At 42.4% G+C, this 24,019-nt stretch overlaps 1 protein-coding gene across 3 annotated transcripts in view; it reads right to left on the bottom strand.

The window, feature by feature from the left end:
• LOC139571529 (ABC transporter G family member 20-like) overlaps window positions 1-24,019 on the bottom strand; it is a 57,232-nt gene that overhangs the window by 29,589 nt on the left and 3,624 nt on the right. For all 3 annotated transcript variants that reach the window (XM_071394500.1, XM_071394502.1, XM_071394501.1), the window contains exons 2-7: window positions 23,722-23,873; window positions 18,696-18,855; window positions 16,819-16,973; window positions 7,929-8,036; window positions 7,277-7,370; window positions 593-667 (exon numbers count right to left, since the gene is read on the bottom strand). In XM_071394500.1, coding sequence (XP_071250601.1) covers window positions 593-667; window positions 7,277-7,370; window positions 7,929-8,036; window positions 16,819-16,973; window positions 18,696-18,855; window positions 23,722-23,873 — 744 coding nt within the window. The remainder of the gene's footprint in view (window positions 1-592; window positions 668-7,276; window positions 7,371-7,928; window positions 8,037-16,818; window positions 16,974-18,695; window positions 18,856-23,721; window positions 23,874-24,019) is intronic.

Below are 24,019 nucleotides of genomic sequence, written 5' to 3'. Positions count from 1 at the left end.
TACTGTTAGCAGGACTGTTGTCTAGTGGTGATAAAGGGTTACTGTTAACAGGACTGTTGTCTAGTGGTGATGAAGGGTTACTGTTAAAAGGACTGTTGTCTAGCGGTGATGAAGGGTTACTGTTAGCAGGACTGTTGTCTAGCGGTGATGAAGGGTTACTGTTAACAGGACTGTTGTCTAGTGACGATGAAGGGTTACTGTTAGCAGGACTGTTGTCTAGTGGTGATAAAGGGTTACTGTGTCAGCAGTCCACCCCGTCAGCAGTCCACCCCGTCAGCAGTCCACTCCGTCAGCAGTCCACCCCGTCAGCAGTCCACCCCGTCAGCAGTCCACCCCGTCAGCAGTCCACCCCGTCAGCAGTCCACTCCGTCAGCAGTCCACCCCGTCAGCAGTCCACCCCGTCAGCAGTCCACCCCGTCAGCAGTCCACCCCGTCAGCAGTCCACCCCGTCAGCAGTCCACTCCGTCAGCAGTCCACCCCGTCAGCAGTCCACTCCGTCAGCAGTCCACCCCGTCAGTAGTCCACCCCGTCAGCAGTCCGCCCCGTCAGCAGTCCGCCCCGTCAGCAGTCCACTCCGTTGTAGGGTCCTCACCGGTGCATTGTGCTGTTTCATCATGGTTTCTGGATGTCCCTCTGCCAACAGTTGACCATTCCTCATCAGACCCACCTGGAGTGATAGAAAACAGCAGGGTTATTTACAATGGAGTTGAGGAAGGAGGCGAGGAGAGAGGATGAACACAGAGGTAGTACTGTAGACTAGAACACAGAGGTAGAACTGTAGACTAGAACACAGAGGTAGTACTGTAGACTAGAACACAGAGGTAGTATTGTAGACTAGAACACAGAGGTAGTACTGTAGACTATAACACAGAGGTAGTACTGTAGACTATAACACAGAGGTAGTATTGTAGACTAGAACACAGAGGTAGTACTGTAGACTATAACACAGAGGTAGTACTGTAGACTAGAACACAGAGGTAGTACTGTAGACTAGAACACAGAGGTAGTACTGTAGACTATAACACAGAGGTAGTACTGTAGACTAGAACACAGAGGTAATACTGTAGACAATAACACAGAGGTAGTACTGTAGACTAGAACACAGAGGTAATACTGTAGACTAGAACACAGAGGTAGTACTGTAGACTATAACACAGAGGTAGTACTGTAGACTAGAACACAGAGGTAGTACTGTAGACTATAACACAGAGGTAATACTGTAGACTATAACACAGAGGTAGTACTGTAGACTAGAACACAGAGGTAATACTGTAGACTATAACACAGAGGTAGTACTGTAGACTAGAACACAGAGGTAGTACTGTATACTATAACACAGAGGTAGTACTGTAGACTAGAACACAGAGGTAGTACTGTAGACAATAACACAGAGGTAGTACTGTAGACTAGAACACAGAGGTAATACTGTAGACAATAACACAGAGGTAGTACTGTAGACAATAACACAGAGGTAGTACTGTAGACTAGAACACAGAGGTAATACTGTAGACTAGAACACAGAGGTAGTACTGTAGACTATAACACAGAGGTAGTACTGTAGACTAGAACACAGAGGTAATACTGTAGACAATAACACAGAGGTAGTACTGTAGACAATAACACAGAGGTAGAACTGTAGACTAGAACACAGAGGTAATACTGTAGACTAGAACACAGAGGTAGTACTGTAGACTAGAACACAGAGGTAGAACTGTAGACAATAACACAGAGGTAGTACTGTAGACTAGAACACAGAGGTAGTACTGTAGACTAGAACACAGAGGTAATACTGTAGACTAGAACACAGAGGTAGTACTGTAGACTAGAACACAGCGGTAGTACTGTAGACTAGAACACAGAGGTAGTACTGTAGACTAGAACACAGAGGTAATACTGTAGACTAGAACACAGAGGTAGTACTGTAGACTAGAACACAGAGGTAGTACTGTAGACTAGAACACAGAGGTAGTACTGTAGACTAGAACACAGAGGTAGTACTGTAGACTAGAACACAGCGGTAGTACTGTAGACTAGAACACAGCGGTAGTACTGTAGACTAGAACACAGAGGTAGTACTGTAGACTAGAACACAGAGGTAATACTGTAGACTAGAACACAGAGGTAGTACTGTAGACTAGAACACAGAGGTAGTACTGTAGACTAGAACACAGAGGTAGAACTGTAGACTAGAACACAGAGGTAGTACTGTAGAATAGAACACAGAGGTAGAACTGTAGAATAGAACACAGAGGTAGAACTGTAGAATAGAACACAGAGGTATAACTGTAGACTAGAACACAGAGGTAATACTGTAGACTAGAACACAGAGGTAGTACTGTAGACTAGAACACAGAGGTAGTACTGTAGACTAGAACACAGAGGTAGAACTGTAGACTAGAACACAGAGGTAGAACTGTAGACTAGAACACAGAGGTAGTACTGTAGAATAGAACACAGAGGTAGAACTGTAGAATAGAACACAGAGGTAGAACTGTAGAATAGAACACAGAGGTAGAACTGTAGAATAGAACACAGAGGTAGAACTGTAGACTAGAACACAGAGGTAGTACTGTAGACTAGAACACAGAGGTAGAACTGTAGACTAGAACACAGAGGTAGTACTGTAGACTAGAACACAGAGGTAGAACTGTAGACTAGAACACAGAGGTAGTACTGTAGAACAGAACACAGAGGTAGAACTGTAGAATAGAACACAGAGGTAGAACTGTAGACTAGAACACAGAGGTAGTACTGTAGAATAGAACACAGAGGTAGAACTGTAGAATAGAACACAGAGGTAGAACTGTATACTAGAACACACTTTGTGGTGATAGAATGTGCCCTAAATGCATTCAGAATACATTACCCAGGTGGTACAAGGAACCTCTGTGTCCCAAATGGCACCCTATTCCCTATTTAGTGCACTACTTTTAACCAGGGCCCTTAGAGGCACATAACCAGATATACTGTGAAGACTTCCTCCTTTGGTTTTCTGTACATATTCACATCAGTTATTTACAGACAATCTACTGTATATTCTTACTGTATGTTTTTCACCTGTTCATGAATCAGCTCATGAATCTGTTCATGAATCAGCTCATGAATCTGTTCATGAATCAGCTCATGAATCTGTTAGGAGTACAATATGAGCAAGCATACGGATCTTAAACAACCACTGTTTGCTCAAATGAAGCTCTATGCAGATATGAACACATAGGGCATGTAAATACTGTAGTCCATGTGGTACAGGACCAAAACATCCCCTCAGTACTGTAGTCCATGTGGTACAGGACCAAAACATCCCCTCAGTACTGTAGTTCATGTGGTACAGGACCAAAACATCCCCTCAGTACAGTAGTTCATGTGGTACAGGACTAAAACATCCCCTCAGTACTGTAGTCCATGTGGTACAGGACCAAAACATCCCCTCAGTACTGTAGTTCATGTGGTACAGGACCAAAACATCCCCTCAGTACTGTAGTTCATGTGGTACAGGACCAAAACATCCCCTCAGTACTGTAGTTCATGTGGTACAGGACCAAAACATCCTCTCAGTACTGTAGTCCATGGTCCATGTGGTACAGGACCAAAACATCCCCTCAGTACTGTAGTTCATGTGGTACAGGACCAAAACATCCCCTCAGTACTGTAGTCCATGTGGTACAGGACCAAAACATCCCCTCAGTACTGTAGTCCATGTGGTACAGGACCAAAACATCCCCTCAGTACTGTAGTCCATGTGGTACAGGACCAAAACATCCCCTCAGTACAGTAGTTCATGTGGTACAGGACCAAAACATCCCCTCAGTACTGTAGTCCATGTGGTACAGGACCAAAACATCCCCTCAGTACTGTAGTTCATGTGGAACAGGACCAAAACATCCCCTCAGTACTGTAGTCCATGTGGTACAGGACTAAAACATCCCCTCAGTACAGTAGTTCATGTGGTACAGGACCAAAACATCCCCTCAGTACTGTAGTCCATGTGGTACAGGACTAAAACATCCCCTCAGTACAGTAGTTCATGTGGTACAGGACCAAAACATCCCCTCAGTACTGTAGTTCATGGTCCATGTGGTACAGGACCAAAACATCCCCTCAGTACTGTAGTTCATGTCCCCTTCACCACTCTATCACATTTCATTTCCTCACTGAGGAAAAAGGCTGCTCAGAAACAAACATCATCTCAGAGGAAAAGCAGGGAAAAGGTTTTACAGTAACCTAATCTGTAGATTTACAGAGCAGTAGCTCCTAGGCATTAGACTTTGAACCAGTCAGGATAGGGAATAAATACTATTAATCTGATGGAGAACATGGTGAGGGCCATACAACTGGAATAGTGTATATAACTGGAATAGTGTATATAACTGGAATAGTGTATACAACTGGACTAGTGTATATAACTGGAATAGTGTATATAACTGGACTAGTGTATATAACTGGAATAGTGTATACAACTGGACTAGTGTATATAACTGGAATAGTGTACACAACTGGACTAGTGTATACAACTGGAATAGTGTATATAACTGGAATAGTGTATACAACTGGACTAGTGTATATAACTGGAATAGTGTATACAACTGGAATAGTGTATACAACTGGAATAGTGTATACAACTGGACTAGTGTATATAACTGGAATAGTGTATACAACTGGAATAGTGTATATAACTGGAATAGTGTACATAACTGGAATAGTGTATACAACTGGACTAGTGTATACAACTGGAATAGTGTATACAACTGGACTAGTGTATATAACTTGAATAGTGTATACAACTGGAATAGTGTATATAGCTGGAATAGTGTATACAACTGGACTAGTGTATATAACTGGAATAGTGTATATAACTGGACTAGTGTAAATAACTGGAATAGTGTATACAACTGGACTAGTGTATATAACTGGAATAGTGTATACAACTGGACTAGTGTATACAACTGGAATAGTGTGTACAACTGGAATAGTGTATACAACTGGAATAGTGTATACAACTGGACTAGTGTATATAACTGGAATAGTGTATACAACTGGAATAGTGTATATAACTGGACTAGTGTATATAACTGGAATAGTGTATACAACTGGACTAGTGTATATAACTGGAATAGTGTATACAACTGGACTAGTGTATACAACTGGAATAGTATGTACAACTGGAATAGTATACAACTGGAATAGTGTATACAACTGGACTAGTGTATATAACTGGAATAGTGTATACAACTGGAATAGTGTATATAACTGGACTAGTGTATATAACTGTAATAGTGTATACAACTGTAATAGTGTATACAACTGGACTAGTGTATATAACTGGAATAGTGTATATAACTGGAATAGTGTATACAACTGGACTAGTGTATACAACTGGAATAGTGTATACAACTGGACTAGTGTATACAACTGGAATAGTGTATATAACTGGAATAGTGTATACAACTAGAATAGTGTATACAACTGGAATAGTGTATATAACTGGAATAGTGTATACAACTAGAATAGTGTGGTCTGATTGAAGACAACCAGACCATTGGCGCTGTGACACACACGCAGACCCAGTCCACCTCTCCCCCCTTTCTAAATCGGTGAAACACAGAAGAACTAACAGGAACTACCAAAGGACCCATTGTTTCTCAGCGGAGGGAACCTCATATTTGCCTGCTCATAAAGTATTTGAGGAGAGACGGTCAGTTGAGCTGTGTGTGTTTCCCCTTTTCCTCTTATGACAACAGATAAACAAGGCACAGCGTTCACAGAAGAGCATTTAATAAAAGGACTGTGTGTGTGTGTGTGTGTGTGTGTGTGTGTGTGTGTGTGTGTGTGTGTGTGTGTGTGTGTGTGTGTGTGTGTGTGTGTGTGTGTGTGTGTGTGTGTGTGTGTGTGTGTGTGTGTGTGTGTGTGTGTGACAGAGTGTCTTACCACATTGGCTTGCCTGGCCTCCTCTATGTAGTGTCTATCAGTAGGTAGTTATCATGTATATAGACTGTATCTTACCACATTGGCTTGCCTGGCCTCCTCTATGTAGTGTCTATCAGTAGGTGGTTATCATGTATATAGACTGTATCTTACCACATTGGCTTGCCTGGCCTCCTCTATGTAGTGTCTATCAGTAGGTGGTTATCATGTATATAGACTGTATCTTACCACATTGGCTTGCCTGGCCTCCTCTATGTAGTGTCTATCAGTAGGTAGTTATCCTGTATATAGACTGTATCTTACCACATTGGCTTGCCTGGCCTCCTCTATGTAGTGTCTATCAGTAGGTGGTTATCATGTATATAGACTGTATCTTACCACATTGGCTTGCCTGGCCTCCTCTATGTAGTGTGTATCAGTAGGTAGTTGTCCATGTATATAGACTGTATCTTACCACATTGGCCTGCCTGGCCTCCTCTATGTAGTGTCTATCAGTAGGTGGTTATCATGTATATAGACTGTATCTTACCACATTGGCTTGCCTGGCCTCCTCTATGTAGTGTCTATCAGTAGGTAGTTATCATGTATATGGACTGTATCTTACCACATTGGCCTGCCTGGCCTCCTCTATGTAGTGTCTATCAGTAGGTAGTTATCATGTATATAGACTGTATCTTACCACATTGGCTTGCCTGGCCTCCTCTATGTAGTGTCTATCAGTAGGTGGTTATCATGTATATAGACTGTATCTTACCACATTGGCCTGCCTGGCCTCCTCTATGTAGTGTCTATCAGTAGGTAGTTATCATGTATATAGACTGTATCTTACCACATTGGCTTGCCTGGCCTCCTCTATGTAGTGTCTATCAGTAGGTAGTTATCATGTATATAGACTGTATCTTACCACATTGGCTTGCCTGGCCTCCTCTATGTAGTGTCTATCAGTAGGTAGTTATCATGTATATAGACTGTATCTTACCACATTGGCCTGCCTGGCCTCCTCTATGTAGTGTCTATCAGTAGGTAGTTATCATGTATATAGACTGTATCTTACCACATTGGCTTGCCTGGCCTCCTCTATGTAGTGTCTATCAGTAGGTAGTTATCATGTATATAGACTGTATCTTACCACATTGGCTTGCCTGGCCTCCTCTATGTAGTGTCTATCAGTAGGTAGTTATCATATATATAGACTGTATCTTACCACATTGGCTTGCCTGGCCTCCTCTATGTAGTGTCTATCAGTAGGTAGTTATCATGTATATAGACTGTATCTTACCACATTGGCTTGCCTGGCCTCCTCTATGTAGTGTCTATCAGTAGGTAGTTATCATATATATAGACTGTATCTTACCACATTGGCTTGCCTGGCCTCCTCGATGTAGTGAGTGGTGATGACTACTGATACTTTTCCAGTTTTCACAATCTCTACTAGATGCTGCCAGATCCTACAGGGACACATGACACAACTCAGTTTAAGGGCAACATCCCATGGTCCCAAATGGCACCCTATTCTCTATAAAGTGCACTACTTACCAGAGCTCTATGAACCCTGGTAGTGCACTATAAAGGGAATGGGGTGCCATTTGACACACAGCCTTAGCCTTATGACCTGCCTGGGATTACCCTGACTGGACTGATTTAACAGAGCACTGGTACCATTACACAATCAGATTATACACCCAGATACTTCCAACAGGATTTATACAGTCATTCTGAATGAGAGACAACATGGTTTCTGTAACGAGGGGCAGAGAGTGTGTTTGACAGGTTAAGACTGTTGGAGACAGAGTGTTGTTCATTAACATGTTATCTTCAGACTGTATATGACATTCATTATACTGGATGTAAAAGGGGGAAATGTGAAGCAGGTGAATTGTTGCAGAAGGTTTTGTGTGTGTGTGTGTGTGTGTGTGTGTGTGTGTGTGTGTGTGTGTGTGTGTGTGTGTGTGTGTGTGTGTGTGTGTGTGTGTGTGTGTGTGTGTGTGTGTGTGTCCAGTACATACTTGGCTCTCAGCACAGGGTCCACCCCGACTGTGGGTTCATCCAGAATCAATAACTGGGGGTTTTGAAGTAAGGCTGCTCCTAGAGACACCCTCCGTTTCTGCCCTCCGCTGTAAACACACACAATGTTACATAAAACACCTGCTATATCTGATCCATCCAGCTGCATTTGTTTGACATGGGTCACACTCACTGGCTTCTCAGTGTAGTAGGTGTGTTAGCAGGGCTGGTAAGGCAGCAACGCAGAGAAACCCTGCAACACTAACCTTGTGAGGTACAAGGGGGATGTTTCCTGTACTACAGGGCAGCACTGGGTCCTTGTGAGGTACAAGGGGGGTGTTTCCTGTACTACAGGGCAGCACTGGGTCCTTGTGAGGTACAAGGGGGGTGTTTCCTGTACTACAGGGCAGCACTGGGTCCTTGTGAGGTACAAGGGGGGTGTTTCCTGTACTACAGTGCAGCACTGGGTCCTTGTGAGGTACAAGGGGGATGTTTCCTGTACTACAGGGCAGCACTGGGTCCTTGTGAGGTACAAGGGGGATGTTTCCTGTACTACAGGGCAGCACTGGGTCCTTGTGAGGTACAAGGGGGATGTTTCCTGTACTACAGGGCAGCACTGGGTCCTTGTGAGGTACAAGGGGGGTGTTTCCTGGACTACAGGGCAGCACTGGGTCCTTGTGAGGTACAAGTGGGATGTGTCCTGTACTACAGGGCAGCACTGGGTCCTTGTGAGGTACAAGGGGGATGTTTCCTGTACTACAGGGCAGCACTGGGTCCTTGTGAGGTACAAGAGGGATGTGTCTTGTTAACAGTCTTGTTAACAGTCATCTAATAATTAAATTAAATGGATATACTAGTGCACTACTAGTGAGCAGGGCACTGTGTATAGGGAATAGGGTGCAATTGGGGACTCAGCCATAGTCTCTAGGCACAGGTCACATGGTTTTGTGGACATGATGTAATCATGGACCTATGCCGGTTAGAAGAGAGGGAGGAGATTGAGACCCACTAACCCTTTAACCCACTAACCCTTTAACCCACTAACCCTTTAACCCACTAACCCTTTAACCAACTAACCCTTCAACCCACTAACCCTTTAACCCACTAACCCTTTCACCCACTAACCCTTCAACCCACTAACCCTTCAACCCACTAACCCTTCAACCCACTAACCCTTTAACCCACGAACCCTTTAACCCACTAACCCATTAACCGACTGTTATCAAGCTGGACAGAGTGTAGAGACTATAGATGACTGTTATCAAGCTGGACAGAGTGTAGAGACTATAGATGACTGTTATCAAGCTGGACAGAGTGTAGACTATAGATGACTGTTATCAAGCTGGACAGAGTGAAGAGACTATAGATGACTGTTATCAAGCTGGACAGAGTGTAGAGACTATATATGACTGTTATCAAGCTGGACAGCGTGTAGAGACTATAGATGACTGTTATCAAGCTGGACAGAGTGTAGAGACTATAGATGACTGTTATCAAGCTGGACAGAGTGTAGAGACTATAGATGACTGTTATCAAGCTGGACAGAGTGTAGAGACTATAGATGACTGTTATCAAGCTGGACAGAGTGTAGAGACTATAGATGACTGATATCAAGCTGGACAGAGTGTAGACTATAGATGACTATTATCAAGCTGGACAGAGTGTAGAGACTATAGATGACTGTTATCAAGCTGGACAGAGTGTAGAGACTATAGATGACTGTTATCAAGCTGGACAGAGTGTAGAGACTATAGATGACTGTTATCAAGCTGGACAGAGTGTAGAGACTATAGATGACTGTTATCAAGCTGGACAGAGTGTAGAGACTATAGATGACTGTTATCAAGCTGGACAGAGTGAAGAGACTATAGATGACTGTTATCAAGCTGGACAGAGTGTAGAGACTATAGATGACTGTTATCAAGCTGGACAGAGTGTAGAGACTATAGATGACTGTTATCAAGCTGGACAGAGTGTAGACTATAGATGACTGTTATCAAGCTGGACAGAGTGAAGAGACTATAGATGACTGTTATCAAGCTGGACAGAGTGTAGAGACTATATATGACTGTTATCAAGCTGGACAGAGTGTAGAGACTATAGATGACTGTTATCAAGCTGGACAGAGTGTAGAGACTATAGATGACTGTTATCAAGCTGGACAGAGTGTAGAGACTATAGATGACTGTTATCAAGCTGGACAGAGTGTAGAGACTATAGATGACTGTTATCAAGCTGGACAGAGTGTAGAGACTATAGATGACTGTTATCAAGCTGGACAGAGTGTAGAGACTATAGATGACTGATATCAAGCTGGACAGAGTGTAGACTATAGATGACTATTATCAAGCTGGACAGAGTGTAGAGACTATAGATGACTGTTATCAAGCTGGACAGAGTGTAGAGACTATAGATGACTGTTATCAAGCTGGACAGAGTGTAGAGACTATAGATGACTGTTATCAAGCTGGACAGAGTGTAGAGACTATAGATGACTGTTATCAAGCTGGACAGAGTGTAGAGACTATAGATGACTGTTATCAAGCTGGACAGAGTGTAGAGACTATAGATGACTGTTATCAAGCTGGACAGAGTGTAGAGACTATAGATGACTGTTATCAAGCTGGACAGAGTGAAGAGACTATAGATGACTGTTATCAAGCTGGACAGAGTGTAGAGACTATAGATGACTGTTATCAAGCTGGACAGAGTGTAGAGACTATAGATGACTGTTATCAAGCTGGACAGAGTGTAGAGACTATAGATGACTGTTATCAAGCTGGACAGAGTGTAGAGACTATAGATGACTGTTATCAAGCTGGACAGAGTGAAGAGACTATAAATGACTGTTATCAAGCTGGACAGAGTGTAGAGACTATAAATGACTGTTATCAAGCTGGACAGAGTGAAGAGACTATAGATGACTGTTATCAAGCTGGACAGAGTGAAGAGACTATAGATGACTGTTATCAAGCTGGACAGAGTGTAGAGACTATAAATGACTGTTATCAAGCTGGACAGAGTGTAGAGACTATAAATGACTGTTATCAAGCTGGACAGAGTGTAGAGACTATAAATGACTGTTATCAAGCTGGACAGAGTGTAGAGACTATAGATGACTGTTATCAAGCTGGACAGAGTGAAGAGACTATAAATGACTGTTATCAAGCTGGACAGAGTGAAGAGACTATAAATGACTGTTATCAAGCTGGACAGAGTGTAGAGACTATAAATGACTGTTATCAAGCTGGACAGAGTGAAGAGACTATAGATGCCTGTTATCAAGCTGGACAGAGTGTAGAGACTATAGATGACTGTTATCAAGCTGGACAGAGTGAAGAGACTATAGATGACTGTTATCAAGCTGGACAGAGTGAAGAGACTATAGATGACTGTTATCAAGCTGGACAGAGTGTAGAGACTATAGATGACTGTTATCAAGCTGGACAGAGTGAAGAGACTATAAATGACTGTTATCAAGCTGGACAGAGTGTAGAGACTATAGATGACTGTTATCAAGCTGGACAGAGTGAAGAGACTATAAATGACTGTTATCAAGCTGGACAGAGTGAAGAGACTATAAATGACTGTTATCAAGCTGGACAGAGTGAAGAGACTATAGATGACTGTTATCAAGCTGGACAGAGTGAGGAGACTATAGATGACTGTTATCAAGCTGGACAGAGTGAGGAGACTGTAGATGACTGTTATCAAGCTGGACAGAGTGAAGAGACTATAAATGACTGTTAACAAGCTGGACAGAGTGTAGAGACTATAGATGACTGTTATCAAGCTGGACAGAGTGAAGAGACTATAAATGACTGTTATCAAGCTGGACAGAGTGAAGAGACTATAAATGACTGTTATCAAGCTGGACAGAGTGAAGAGACTATAGATGACTGTTATCAAGCTGGACAGAGTGTAGAGACTATAGATGACTGTTATCAAGCTGGACAGAGTGAGGAGACTGTAGATGACTGTTATCAAGCTGGACAGAGTGAAGAGACTATAAATGACTGTTAACAAGCTGGACAGAGTGTAGAGACTATAGATGACTGTTATCAAGCTGGACAGAGTGAAGAGACTATAAATGACTGTTATCTAGCTGGACAGAGTGTAGAGACTATAGATGACTGTTATCAAGCTGGACAGAGTGTAGAGACTATATATGACTGTTATCAAGCTGGACAGAGTGTAGAGACTATAAATGACTGTTATCAAGCTGGACAGAGTGTAGAGACTATAGATGACTGTTATCAAGCTGGACAGAGTGAAGAGACTATAAATGACTGTTATCAAGCTGGACAGAGTGTAGAGACTATAAATGACTGTTATCAAGCTGGACAGAGTGTAGAGACTATAGATGACTGTTATCAAGCTGGACAGAGTGAAGAGACTATAAATGACTGTTATCAAGCTGGACAGAGTGAAGAGACTATAGATGACTGTTATCAAGCTGGACAGAGTGTAGAGACTATAGATGACTGTTATCAAGCTGGACAGAGTGAAGAGACTGTAGATGACTGTTATCAAGCTGGACAGAGTGTAGAGACTATAGATGACTGTTATCAAGCTGGACAGAGTGAAGAGACTATAAATGACTGTTATCAAGCTGGACAGAGTGAAGAGACTATAGATGACTGTTATCAAGCTGGACAGAGTGTAGAGACTATAGATGACTGTTATCAAGCTGGACAGAGTGAAGAGACTATAAATGACTGTTATCAAGCTGGACAGAGTGTAGAGACTATAGATGACTGGTATCAAGCTGGACAGAGTGAAGAGACTATAGATGACTGTTATCAAGCTGGACAGAGTGAAGAGACTATAAATGACTGTTATCAAGCTGGACAGAGTGTAGAGACTATAGATGACTGTTATCTAGCTGGACAGAGTGTAGAGACTATAGATGACTGTTATCAAGCTGGACAGAGTGTAGAGACTATAGATGACTGTTATCAAGCTGGACAGAGTGTAGAGACTATAGATCACTGTTATCAAGCTGGACAGAGTGAGGAGACTGTAGATGACTGTTATCAAGCTGGACAGAGTGAAGAGACTATAAATGACTGTTATCAAGCTGGACAGAGTGTAGAGACTATAGATGACTGTTATCAAGCTGGACAGAGTGTAGAGACTATAGATGACTGTTATCAAGCTGGACAGAGTGTAGAGACTATAGATGACTGTTATCAAGCTGGACAGAGTGAAGAGACTATAAATGACTGTTATCAAGCTGGACAGAGTGTAGAGACTATAGATGACTGTTATCAAGCTGGACAGAGTGTAGAGACTATAGATGACTGTTATCAAGCTGGACAGAGTGTAGAGACTATAGATGACTGTTATCAAGCTGGACAGAGTGTAGAGACTATAGATGACTGTTATCAAGCTGGACAGAGTGAAGAGACTATAAATGACTGTTATCAAGCTGGACAGAGTGTAGAGACTATAGATGACTGATATCAAGCTGGACAGAGTGTAGAGACTATATATGACTGTTATCAAGCTGGACAGAGTGTAGAGACTATAGATGACTGTTATCAAGCTGGACAGAGTGTAGAGACTATAGATGACTGTTATCAAGCTGGACAGAGTGAAGAGACTATATATGACTGTTATCAAGCTGGACAGAGTGTAGAGACTATAGATGACTGTTATCAAGCTGGACAGAGTGTAGAGACTATAGATGACTGTTATCAAGCTGGACAGAGTGAAGAGACTATATATGACTGTTATCAAGCTGGACAGAGTGTAGAGACTATATATGACTGTTATCAAGCTGGACAGAGTGTAGAGACTATAGATGACTGTTATCAAGCTGGACAGAGTGTAGAGACTATAGATAACTGTTATCAAGCTGGACAGAGTGTAGAGACTATAGATGACTGTTATCAAGCTGGACAGAGTGAAGAGACTATATATGACTGTTATCAAGCTGGACAGAGTGTAGAGACTATAGATGACTGTTATCAAGCTGGACAGAGAGGAGAGACTATAGATGACTGTTATCAAGCTGAACAGAGTGAAGAGACTATAGATGACTGTTATCAAGCTGGACAGAGTGTAGAGACTATAGATGACTGTTATCAAGCTGGACAGAGTGTAGAGACTATAGATGACTGTTATCAAGCTGGACAGAGTGTAGAGACTATAGATGACTGTTATCAAGCTGGACAGAGTGTAGAGACTATAGATGACTGTTATCAAGCTGAACAGAGTGTAGAGACTATAGATGACTGTTATCAAGCTGGACAGAGAGGAGAGACTATAGATGACTGTTATCAAGCTGGACAGAGTGAAGAGACTATAGATGACTGTTATCAAGCTGGACAGAGTGTAGAGACTATAGATGACTGTTATCAAGCTGGACAGAGTGTAGAGACTATAGATGACTGTTATCAAGCTGGACAGAGTGAAGAGACTATAGATGACTGTTATCAAGCTGGACAGAGTGTAGAGACTATAGATGACTGTTATCAAGCTGGACAGAGTGTAGAGACTATAGATGACTGTTATCAAGCTGGACAGAGTGTAGACTATAGATGACTGTTATCAAGCTGGACAGAGTGTAGAGACTATAGATGACTGTTATCAAGCTGGACAGAGTGTAGAGACTATAGATGACTGTTAACAAGCTGGACAGAGTGTAGACTATAGATGACTGTTATCAAGCTGGACAGAGTGTAGAGACTATAGATGACTGTTATCAAGCTGGACAGAGTGTAGAGACTATAGATGACTGTTATCAAGCTGAACAGAGTGAAGAGACTATAGATGACTGTTATCAAGCTGGACAGAGTGTAGAGACTATAGATGACTGTTATCAAGCTGGACAGAGTGTAGAGACTATAGATGACTGTTATCAAGCTGGACAGAGAGGAGAGACTATAGATGACTGTTATCAAGCTGAACAGAGTGAAGAGACTATAGATGACTGTTATCAAGCTGGACAGAGTGTAGAGACTATAGATGACTGTTATCAAGCTGGACAGAGTGAAGAGACTATAGATGACTGTTATCAAGCTGGACAGAGTGTAGAGACTATAGATGACTGTTATCAAGCTGGACAGAGTGTAGACTATAGATGACTGTTATCAAGCTGGACAGAGTGTAGAGACTATAGATGACTGTTATCAAGCTGGACAGAGTGTAGAGACTATAGATGACTGTTAACAAGCTGGACAGAGTGTAGACTATAGATGACTGTTATCAAGCTGGACAGAGTGTAGAGACTATAGATGACTGTTATCAAGCTGGACAGAGTGTAGAGACTATAGATGACTGTTATCAAGCTGGACAGAGTGAAGAGACTATAGATGACTGTTATCAAGCTGGACAGAGTGTAGAGACTATAGATGACTGTTATCAAGCTGGACAGAGTGAAGAGACTATAGATGACTGTTATCAAGCTGGACAGAGTGTAGAGACTATAGATGACTGTTATCAAGCTGGACAGAGTGAAGAGACTATAGATGACTGTTATCAAGCTGGACAGAGTGTAGAGACTATAGATGACTGTTATCAAGCTGGACAGAGTGAAGAGACTATAGATGACTGTTATCAAGCTGGACAGAGTGAAGAGACTATAGATGACTGTTATCAAGCTGGACAGAGTGTAGACTATAGATGACTGTTATCAAGCTGGACAGAGTGTAGAGACTATAGATGACTGTTATCAAGCTGGACAGAGTGTAGAGACTATAGATGACTGTTATCAAGCTGGACAGAGTGTAGAGACTATAGATGACTGTTATCAAGCTGGACAGAGTGAAGAGACTATAGATGACTGTTATCAAGCTGGACAGAGTGAAGAGACTATAGATGACTGTTATCAAGCTGGACAGAGTGTAGACTATAGATGACTGTTATCAAGCTGGACAGAGTGTAGAGACTATAGATGACTGTTATCAAGCTGGACAGAGTGTAGAGACTATAGCTGACTGTTAACAAGCTGGACAGAGTGTAGACTATAGATGACTGTTATCAAGCTGGACAGAGTGTAGAGACTATAGATGACTGTTATCAAGCTGGACAGAGTGTAGACTATAGATGACTGTTATCAAGCTGGACAGAGTGTAGAGACTATAGATGACTGTTATCAAGCTGGACAGAGTGAAGAGACTATAGATGACTGTTATTAAGCTGGACAGAGTGTAGAGACTATAGATGACTGTTATCAAGCTGGACAGAGTGTAGAGACTATAGATGACTGTTATCAAGCTGGACAGAGTGTAGAGACTATAGATGACTGTTATCAAGCTGGATAGAGTGTAGAGACTATAGATGACTGTTATCAAGCTGGACAGAGTGTAGAGACTATAGATGACTGTTATCAATCTGGACAGAGTGTAGAGACTATAGATGACTGTTATCAAGCTGGACAGAGTGTAGAGACTATAGATGACTGTTATCAAGCTGGACAGAGTGTAGAGACTATAGATGACTGTTATCAAGCTGGACAGAGTGTAGAGACTATATATGACTGTTATCAAGCTGGACAGAGTGTAGAGACTATATATGACTGTTATCAAGCTGGACAGAGTGTAGACTATAGATGACTGTTATCAAGCTGGACAGAGTGTAGAGACTATAATTGACTGTTATCAAGCTGGATAGAGTGTAGAGACTATAGATGACTGTTATCAAGCTGGACAGAGTGTAGAGACTATAGATGACTGTTATCAAGCTGGACAGAGTGTAGAGACTATAGATGTAGGTACATTATCATTTATAAATAGTTTCCATTTGGTTTTTGTTAATTTAATGTGTATTGAGATTGTTTTCCCCCTAATTAAAAAACACAAATTAACAATAATATAAATCCAAACCATCCGTGGGCCATATTTAATGGGCTCGTATGTTTGACACCACTGTGTACGGTTGTGTTACCTGAGATTTCGGACTAGTTTGCTCTTCTGAGGTAGGTCCAGGAAGTCCACCAGGAAGTCCATGCGTGCCTGGGTGTCCTTAGATGACAGGCCGTGGATCCGTCCGAAGAACGTCAGGGTGTCACTGATGGTAAACTCGTTGTACAACGCCAGGTCCTAAAGAGGAACACAATGTTATGTCACGGTATGTGTTGTGTTGATATCAAATCAAACTTTATTTATACAGCACATTTATTACAAAGGTGAGAAAGATAAAAACACTAAAAGTTTTCTATACAAATTTGAAATGAAGATAGACAAGAACTAAATTACGAGACAAATTAAAATGGTGTGTTTTGCTACAGTATGTTATGTTGACATATCATGTTGTCATGGTATTTATAGTCATATGTCAATACACTTCCATAGTGTCTAAAGGTTAGGAGTCCATTTGGAACTGAGGTGCGTTTGTGCATCTGTCAAATTTAATCAAATCTTATTTGTCACATGCTTGGTAAACAACAGATGTAGACTAACAGTGACATGCTTACTTACGGGCCCTTCCCAACAATACAGAGAGAAAAATAGAACAATTATAACACGAGGAATAAATACACAATGAGTAACGATAACTTGGCTATATACACAGGGTTACCAGTATCGAGTCGATAGGTAATTGAGGTAGATATGTACATATAGGTAGAGATAAAGAGACTAGGCAACAGGATAGATAATAAACAGTAGCAGCAGTATACTGTAGGTAGGGGTAAGGGATAGATAATAGACAGTAACAGCAGTATACTGTAGGTAGAGGTAAAGGGACTAGGCAACAGGATAGATAATAAACAGTAGCAGCAGCGTATGTGATGAGTCAAAAGAGTTAGTGAAAAAAGGGTCAATGCACATTGTCCGGGTAGCAATTGGTAAACTATTTAACTAACTAGCAGTCTTATGGCTTGGGGGTAGCAGCTGTTCAGGGTCCTGTTGGTTCTAGACTTGGTGCATCGGTACCGCTTGCCGTGCGGTAGCAGAGAGAACAGTTTATGGCATGGGTGGCTGGAGTCTTTTACAATATTTAGGGCCTTCTTCTGACACCGCCTGGTATAGAGGTCCTGGATGGCAGGGAGCTCTGCCCCAGTGATGTACTGGGACCGTATGCACTACCCTCTGTAGTGCCTTGAGGTCAGATGCCAAGCAGTTGCCATACCAAGCGGTGATGCAACAAGTCAAGATGCTCTCAATGGTGCAGCTGTAGAACATTTTGAGGATCTGAGGGCTCATGCTAAATATTATTAGCCACCTGAGGGGAAAGAGGAGTTGTCGTGCCTTCTTCATGACTGTGTTGGTGTGTGTGGACCATAATAATTACTTAGTGATGTGGACACCAAGGAAATTGAAGCTCTCGATGATAGGGGAGTGCTCGGCACTCTGTTTCCTGTAGTCCATTATCAGCTCATTTGTCTTGTTGACGTCGTCGTCGGTGATCAGGCCAAACACCGTTTTGTCGTCAGCAAACTTAATGATGGTGTTGGAGTCGTGCGCGGCCACGCAGTTGTGGGTGAACAGGAAGTACAGGAGGGGACTAAGCACGCACCCCTGATGGGCCCCCGTGTTGAGGATCATGTGTTGTTACCTACCCTCACCACCTGGGGGCAGCCCGTCAGGAAGTCCAGGATCCAGTTGCAGAGGGAGATGTTTAGTCCCAGGGTCCTGAGCTTAGTGATGAGCTTGGAGGGTACTATGGTGTTGAACACTGAGCTGTAGTCTATGAACAGCATTCTCACATAGGTGTTCCTCTTGTCCAGGTGGGAAAGTGCAGTGTGGAGTGCGATAGAGATTGCGTCATCTATGGATCTATTTACCTGTGGTATGTTGTGTACCTATAAGTTAACAGTTTACCTGTGGCATGTACCCCACCATCCTCCCAGGGACCTGGTGTCCAGGAAATGCGGGCGGCTTCCCCAACACGCTGATGTGCCCTCGGGAGATCTTCAGTGTTCCCACAATGCATTTCAACAGCGTGGTCTTCCCACACCCACTCGGACCCAGCAGGCCGTAGCTGTAAGTTAACAGGAAGAACATTTGCACTAAATCATACATATTACTACAGTATGATAGTATAGTATGATAGTATGATATGATAGTATAGTACCATAGTGTAGTATGATAGTATATCATAGTATATCATAGTATGATAGTATGATATGATATTATAGTATGATAGTATAGTATGATAGTATATCATAGTATATCATAGTATGATAGTATAGTATGATAGTATGATAGTATAGTATGATAGTGTATGATAGTATAGCATAGTATATCATAGTCTGATAGTATAGTATGCTAGTATGATACGATAGTATAGTATGATAGTATAGTATGATATGACAGTATGATAGTATAGTATGATGGTATAGTGTGGTAGTATGATCCGATAGTATAGTATGATAGTGTATGATAGTATAGCATAGTATATCATAGTCTGATAGTATAGTATGCTAGTATGATACGATAGTATAGTATGATAGTATAGTATGATATGACAGTATGATAGTATAGTATGATGGTATAGTGTGGTAGTATGATCCGATAGTATAGTATGATAGTATGATATGATAGTATAGTATGATAGTATGATCCGATAGTATAGTATGATAGTATGATATGATAGTATAGTATGATATGCCAGTATGATAGTATAGTATGTAATCTGTATTACTCAGTATGGTCTGACTCTTAATCGTAACTCGCATAAAACTTCCAATGACATCGATGTATGATTCACGTGGAAATCCAAGTTAAACGTAATTTATATATGCAAGAACCCAATTACATTGTCTACTTTATGTAAGGTTTAGAGTAGGGGTATTCAACTCTGACCCTACGAGGTCCGAGAGCCTGCTGGTTTTCTGTTCTACCTGATCATTAATTGCAAGGACCTGGTGTCCCAGGTCTAAATCAGTCCCTGATTAGAGGGGAATCACCCACCTGGTGTCCCAGGTCTAAATCAGTCCCTGATTAGAGGGGAATCACCCACCTGGTGTCCCAGGTCTAAACCAGTCCCTGATTAGAGGGGAATCACCCACCTGGTGTCCCAGGTCTAAATCAGTCCCTGATTAGAGGGGAATCACCCACCTGGTGTCCCAGGTCTGAATCAGTCCCTGATTAGAGGGGAATCACCCACCTGGTGTCCCAGGTCTAAATCAGTCCCTGATTAGAGGGGAACAATGCAGTGGAACTGGCTTGGAGGCCCAGAGTTCAGTTTGAAGGTAGAGAGTATCATTAGGTTTTAAGCAGAGTGCAAATTATACTGTGGAGAAATACAACACAGAATAACAGTACTGCACTGTAAAAAGAAAAATATGTTGATTCAACATACTTTTGTAACGCTGCAAGAGGAGTGTGAGTTTGCTCAGCATTTTGGCATATTGGCTGACCCTACAGAAATTCTCAAGTTGAATTGTATGTTCACTCAACTTTACATTTTAGGTTCAGTAAACATACAATTCAATCTGAGAATGTATTTGCATATTTCCCAGTGTGCCTTTTCTAGTGAATTGTAGTTACCACCAATGACTGTATTTGTTAATGACAGAGCCATGGTTGTTGAATGGCTTTCATTCCTGTAGCCTTCACCAAGTGAATGTTATCTTTATAATTCTATTCTTTATGACCATACATCATAAGGCCTTTCATTGAGGGCCAAGTTACACCCTAACACTGTTGTTTGAAACTCCTGTTTTGCACGCCACATCAAGCCTGTAAGTAATATTATGCTGGCTTGAAAAGTGATGTGTAATTCCTATTGGAATCCAGCCAGAGTTAGGATATTCAACAACTGGAACTTTTAATTAATGTGCAACCTGCATTGAGGACGACTGCAGGAGTGGGGAAGATTGATTATTGAGACAACCAAAATCATCTTACCTGGAACAGCCATCTCATTAACAGATGCAACTACTAACAGATTGGATTAGTTTAGAGAAATCTATTATGTTATTTATGTTTGTGTAGCATAAGACTAATCAACCAACAAATGTATGCTACATTTAAAAAAAAACAGGTATTGAAACAAACAATTCTGAAAATCAACCTGCAAGAGCATGGTGGGAAATATTGTAATGATGGGTGTGGTTTTGAGCAAACATGAATGAGTAATTTTACTAAACAAGCTTGTTCAAATGCAGCTCACTTCGAGCAGAGTTCAGTAAACAAACTTTAACACATTTGCTCAAATTCTTGTCCTTTTGAAGTCCACTCAACTCACAGAATAACGCAGATTAAGCAGTTGGCTTTGTGTAGGTGTGTGTGTGTGTGTGTGTGTGTGTGTGTGTGTGTGTGTGTGTGTGTGTGTGTGTGTGTGTGTGTGTGTGTGTGTGTGTGTGTGTGTGTGTGTGTGTGTGTGTGTGTGTGTGTGTGAGTGAGAGGGGGGACGGAGAGAAAGAGAAACAAAAACAGACAGAGACAGAAAGAGTAAGAGAGGAAAGATAAAGATAGTTTCAACATCAACAAGAGGCTCTTCATTAAATACTGTAGATTATTTATTTTACTGGGTTTTCTTAATCTATTTCTTATGTTATTTTCTTTCTAAAGTCCACCCTGTCACCCTACTCCTCCTTCTCTGAGTGTTCACCACCCTACTCCTCCTTCTCTGAGTGTTCACCACCCTACTCCTCCTTCTCTGAGTGTTCACCACCCTACTCCTCCTTCTCTGAGTGTTTACCACCCTACTCCTCCTTCTCTGAGTGTTCACCACCCTACTCCTCCTTCTCTGAGTGTTTACCACCCTACTCCTCCTTCTCTGAGTGTTCACCACCCTACTCCTCCTTCTCTGAGTGTTTACCACCCTACTCCTCCTTCTCTGAGTGTTCACCACCCTACTCCTCCTTCTCTGAGTGTTCACCACCCTACTCCTCCTTCTCTGAGTGTTTACCACCCTACTCCTCCTTCTCTGAGTGTTCACCACCCTACTCCTCCTTCTCTGAGTGTTTACCACCCTACTCCTCCTTCTCTGAGTGTTCACCACCCTACTCCTCCTTCTCTGAGTATTTACCACCCTACTCCTCCTTCTCTGAGTGTTCACCACCCTACTCCTCCTTCTCTGAGTGTTTACCACCCTACTCCTCCTTCTCTGAGTGTTCACCACCCTACTCCTCCTTCTCTGAGTGTTCACCACCCTACTCCTCCTTCTCTGAGTGTTCACCACCGTACTCCTCCTTCTCTGAGTGTTTACCACCCTACTCCTCATTCTCTGAGTATTTACCACCCTACTCCTCCTTCTCTGAGTGTTCACCACCCTACTCCTCCTCCTCTGAGTGTTTACCACCCTACTCCTCCTTCTCTGAGTGTTTACCACCCTACTCCTCCTTCTCTGAGTGTTCACCACCCTACTCCTCCTTCTCTGAGTGTTCACCACCCTACTCCTCCTTCTCTGAGTGTTCACCTCCCTACTCCTCCTTCTCTGAGTGTTCACCACCCTACTCCTCCTTCTCTGAGTGTTTACCACCCTACTCCTCCTTCTCTGAGTGTTTACCACCCTACTCCTCCTTCTCTGAGTATTTACCACCCTACTCCTCCTTCTCTGAGTGTTCACCACCCTACTCCTCCTTCTCTGAGTGTTCACCACCCTACTCCTCCTTCTCTGAGTGTTTACCACCCTACTCCTCCTTCTCTGAGTGTTCACCACCCTACTCCTCCTTCTCTGAGTGTTTACCACCCTACTCCTCCTTCTCTGAGTGTTCACCACCCTACTCCTCCTTCTCTGAGTATTTACCACCCTACTCCTCCTTCTCTGAGTGTTCACCACCCTACTCCTCCTTCTCTGAGTGTTTACCACCCTACTCCTCCTTCTCTGAGTGTTCACCACCCTACTCCTCCTTCTCTGAGTGTTCACCACCCTACTCCTCCTTCTCTGAGTGTTCACCACCGTACTCCTCCTTCTCTGAGTGTTTACCACCCTACTCCTCCTTCTCTGAGTGTTCACCACCCTACTCCTCCTTCTCTGAGTGTTCACCACCCTACTCCTCCTTCTCTGAGTGTTCACCACCCTACTCCTCCTTCTCTGAGTGTTCACCACCCTACTCCTCCTTCTCTGAGTGTTTACCACCCTACTCCTCCTTCTCTGAGTGTTTACCACCCTACTCCTCCTTCTCTGAGTGTTCACCACCCTACTCCTCATTCTCTGAGTGTTCACCACCCTACTCCTCCTTCTCTGAGTGTTTACCACCCTACTCCTCCTTCTCTGAGTGTTTACCCCCCTGTCACCCTACTCCGGCTTTTCACTAGGTTCAGACCCAGGGCCCTTTGTAATGGAATCTGAGGCTCTGTGTAAATCAAATCTCATTGAGCTGGTTGTCAGTGGAGCTCACATCACCTGCCACTAAGGGACAGAGATGTTGAAACAACAATACTTTATAAGAAAGAGAATTGTGCTTAAGAGAAATTATTCAGCTGTTACAATTGTCAAAGGACAATATTCAGCTACTACTGTTGAGGCAACAAACATTTCGGCTGTTAGACTATCATCAGTGTGTGGACAAAAACACCATTACATATTAATAACATGAAAGACCATTACATATTAATAACATGTAAGACCATTACATATTAATAACATGTAAGACCATTACATATTAATAACATCTAAGACCATTACATATTAATAACATGTAAGACCATTACATATTAATAACATGTAAGACCATTACATATTAACAACATGTAAGACCATTACTTATTAGCGATCTTAACATGCTCTGTCTTACTGCTGGGTGAAGTGGTGTTTTGACTTATCCTGGACACTCAGAACAACCTTTTCTGATTGAATACCCCACAGGGCAGTAAGCACTACTGAGGTCAGTGTCATGGTATAAGGTTAGGGTTAGGACTGGGTAAGATTGTAGTGTCAATGTGGTTTACTCACATCTGTCCCTGTGGCACGGTCAAGTTGAGGTTATTCAGGACTTTGAGTTCACCGTATGACCGACACACTTCCCGACACCGGATCGCCGAACCCCCCAGTCCCGGGGAGGGGGGAGGAGCTTCCTCGTCTGCCTTCATCCTTCCCTCCGCCAACTAGAAGAAGAAAAACAAATGTAAAGAAATCAATCACCCCCTTCACAGCATTATGGCCCAGTGTTGTGATTAGGGTTTCTTTCCCAAGACTCCCAGGTTTTCCAGAAACCCCAGTTAGAAGATTCATGGAATCAGGAAGGAATAAG

Source organism: Salvelinus alpinus, chromosome 3, assembly GCF_045679555.1.
Source record: "Salvelinus alpinus chromosome 3, SLU_Salpinus.1, whole genome shotgun sequence".
NCBI lineage: Eukaryota > Metazoa > Chordata > Actinopteri > Salmoniformes > Salmonidae > Salvelinus > Salvelinus alpinus.
This window is presented reverse-complemented; position numbering and strand designations above follow the sequence as displayed.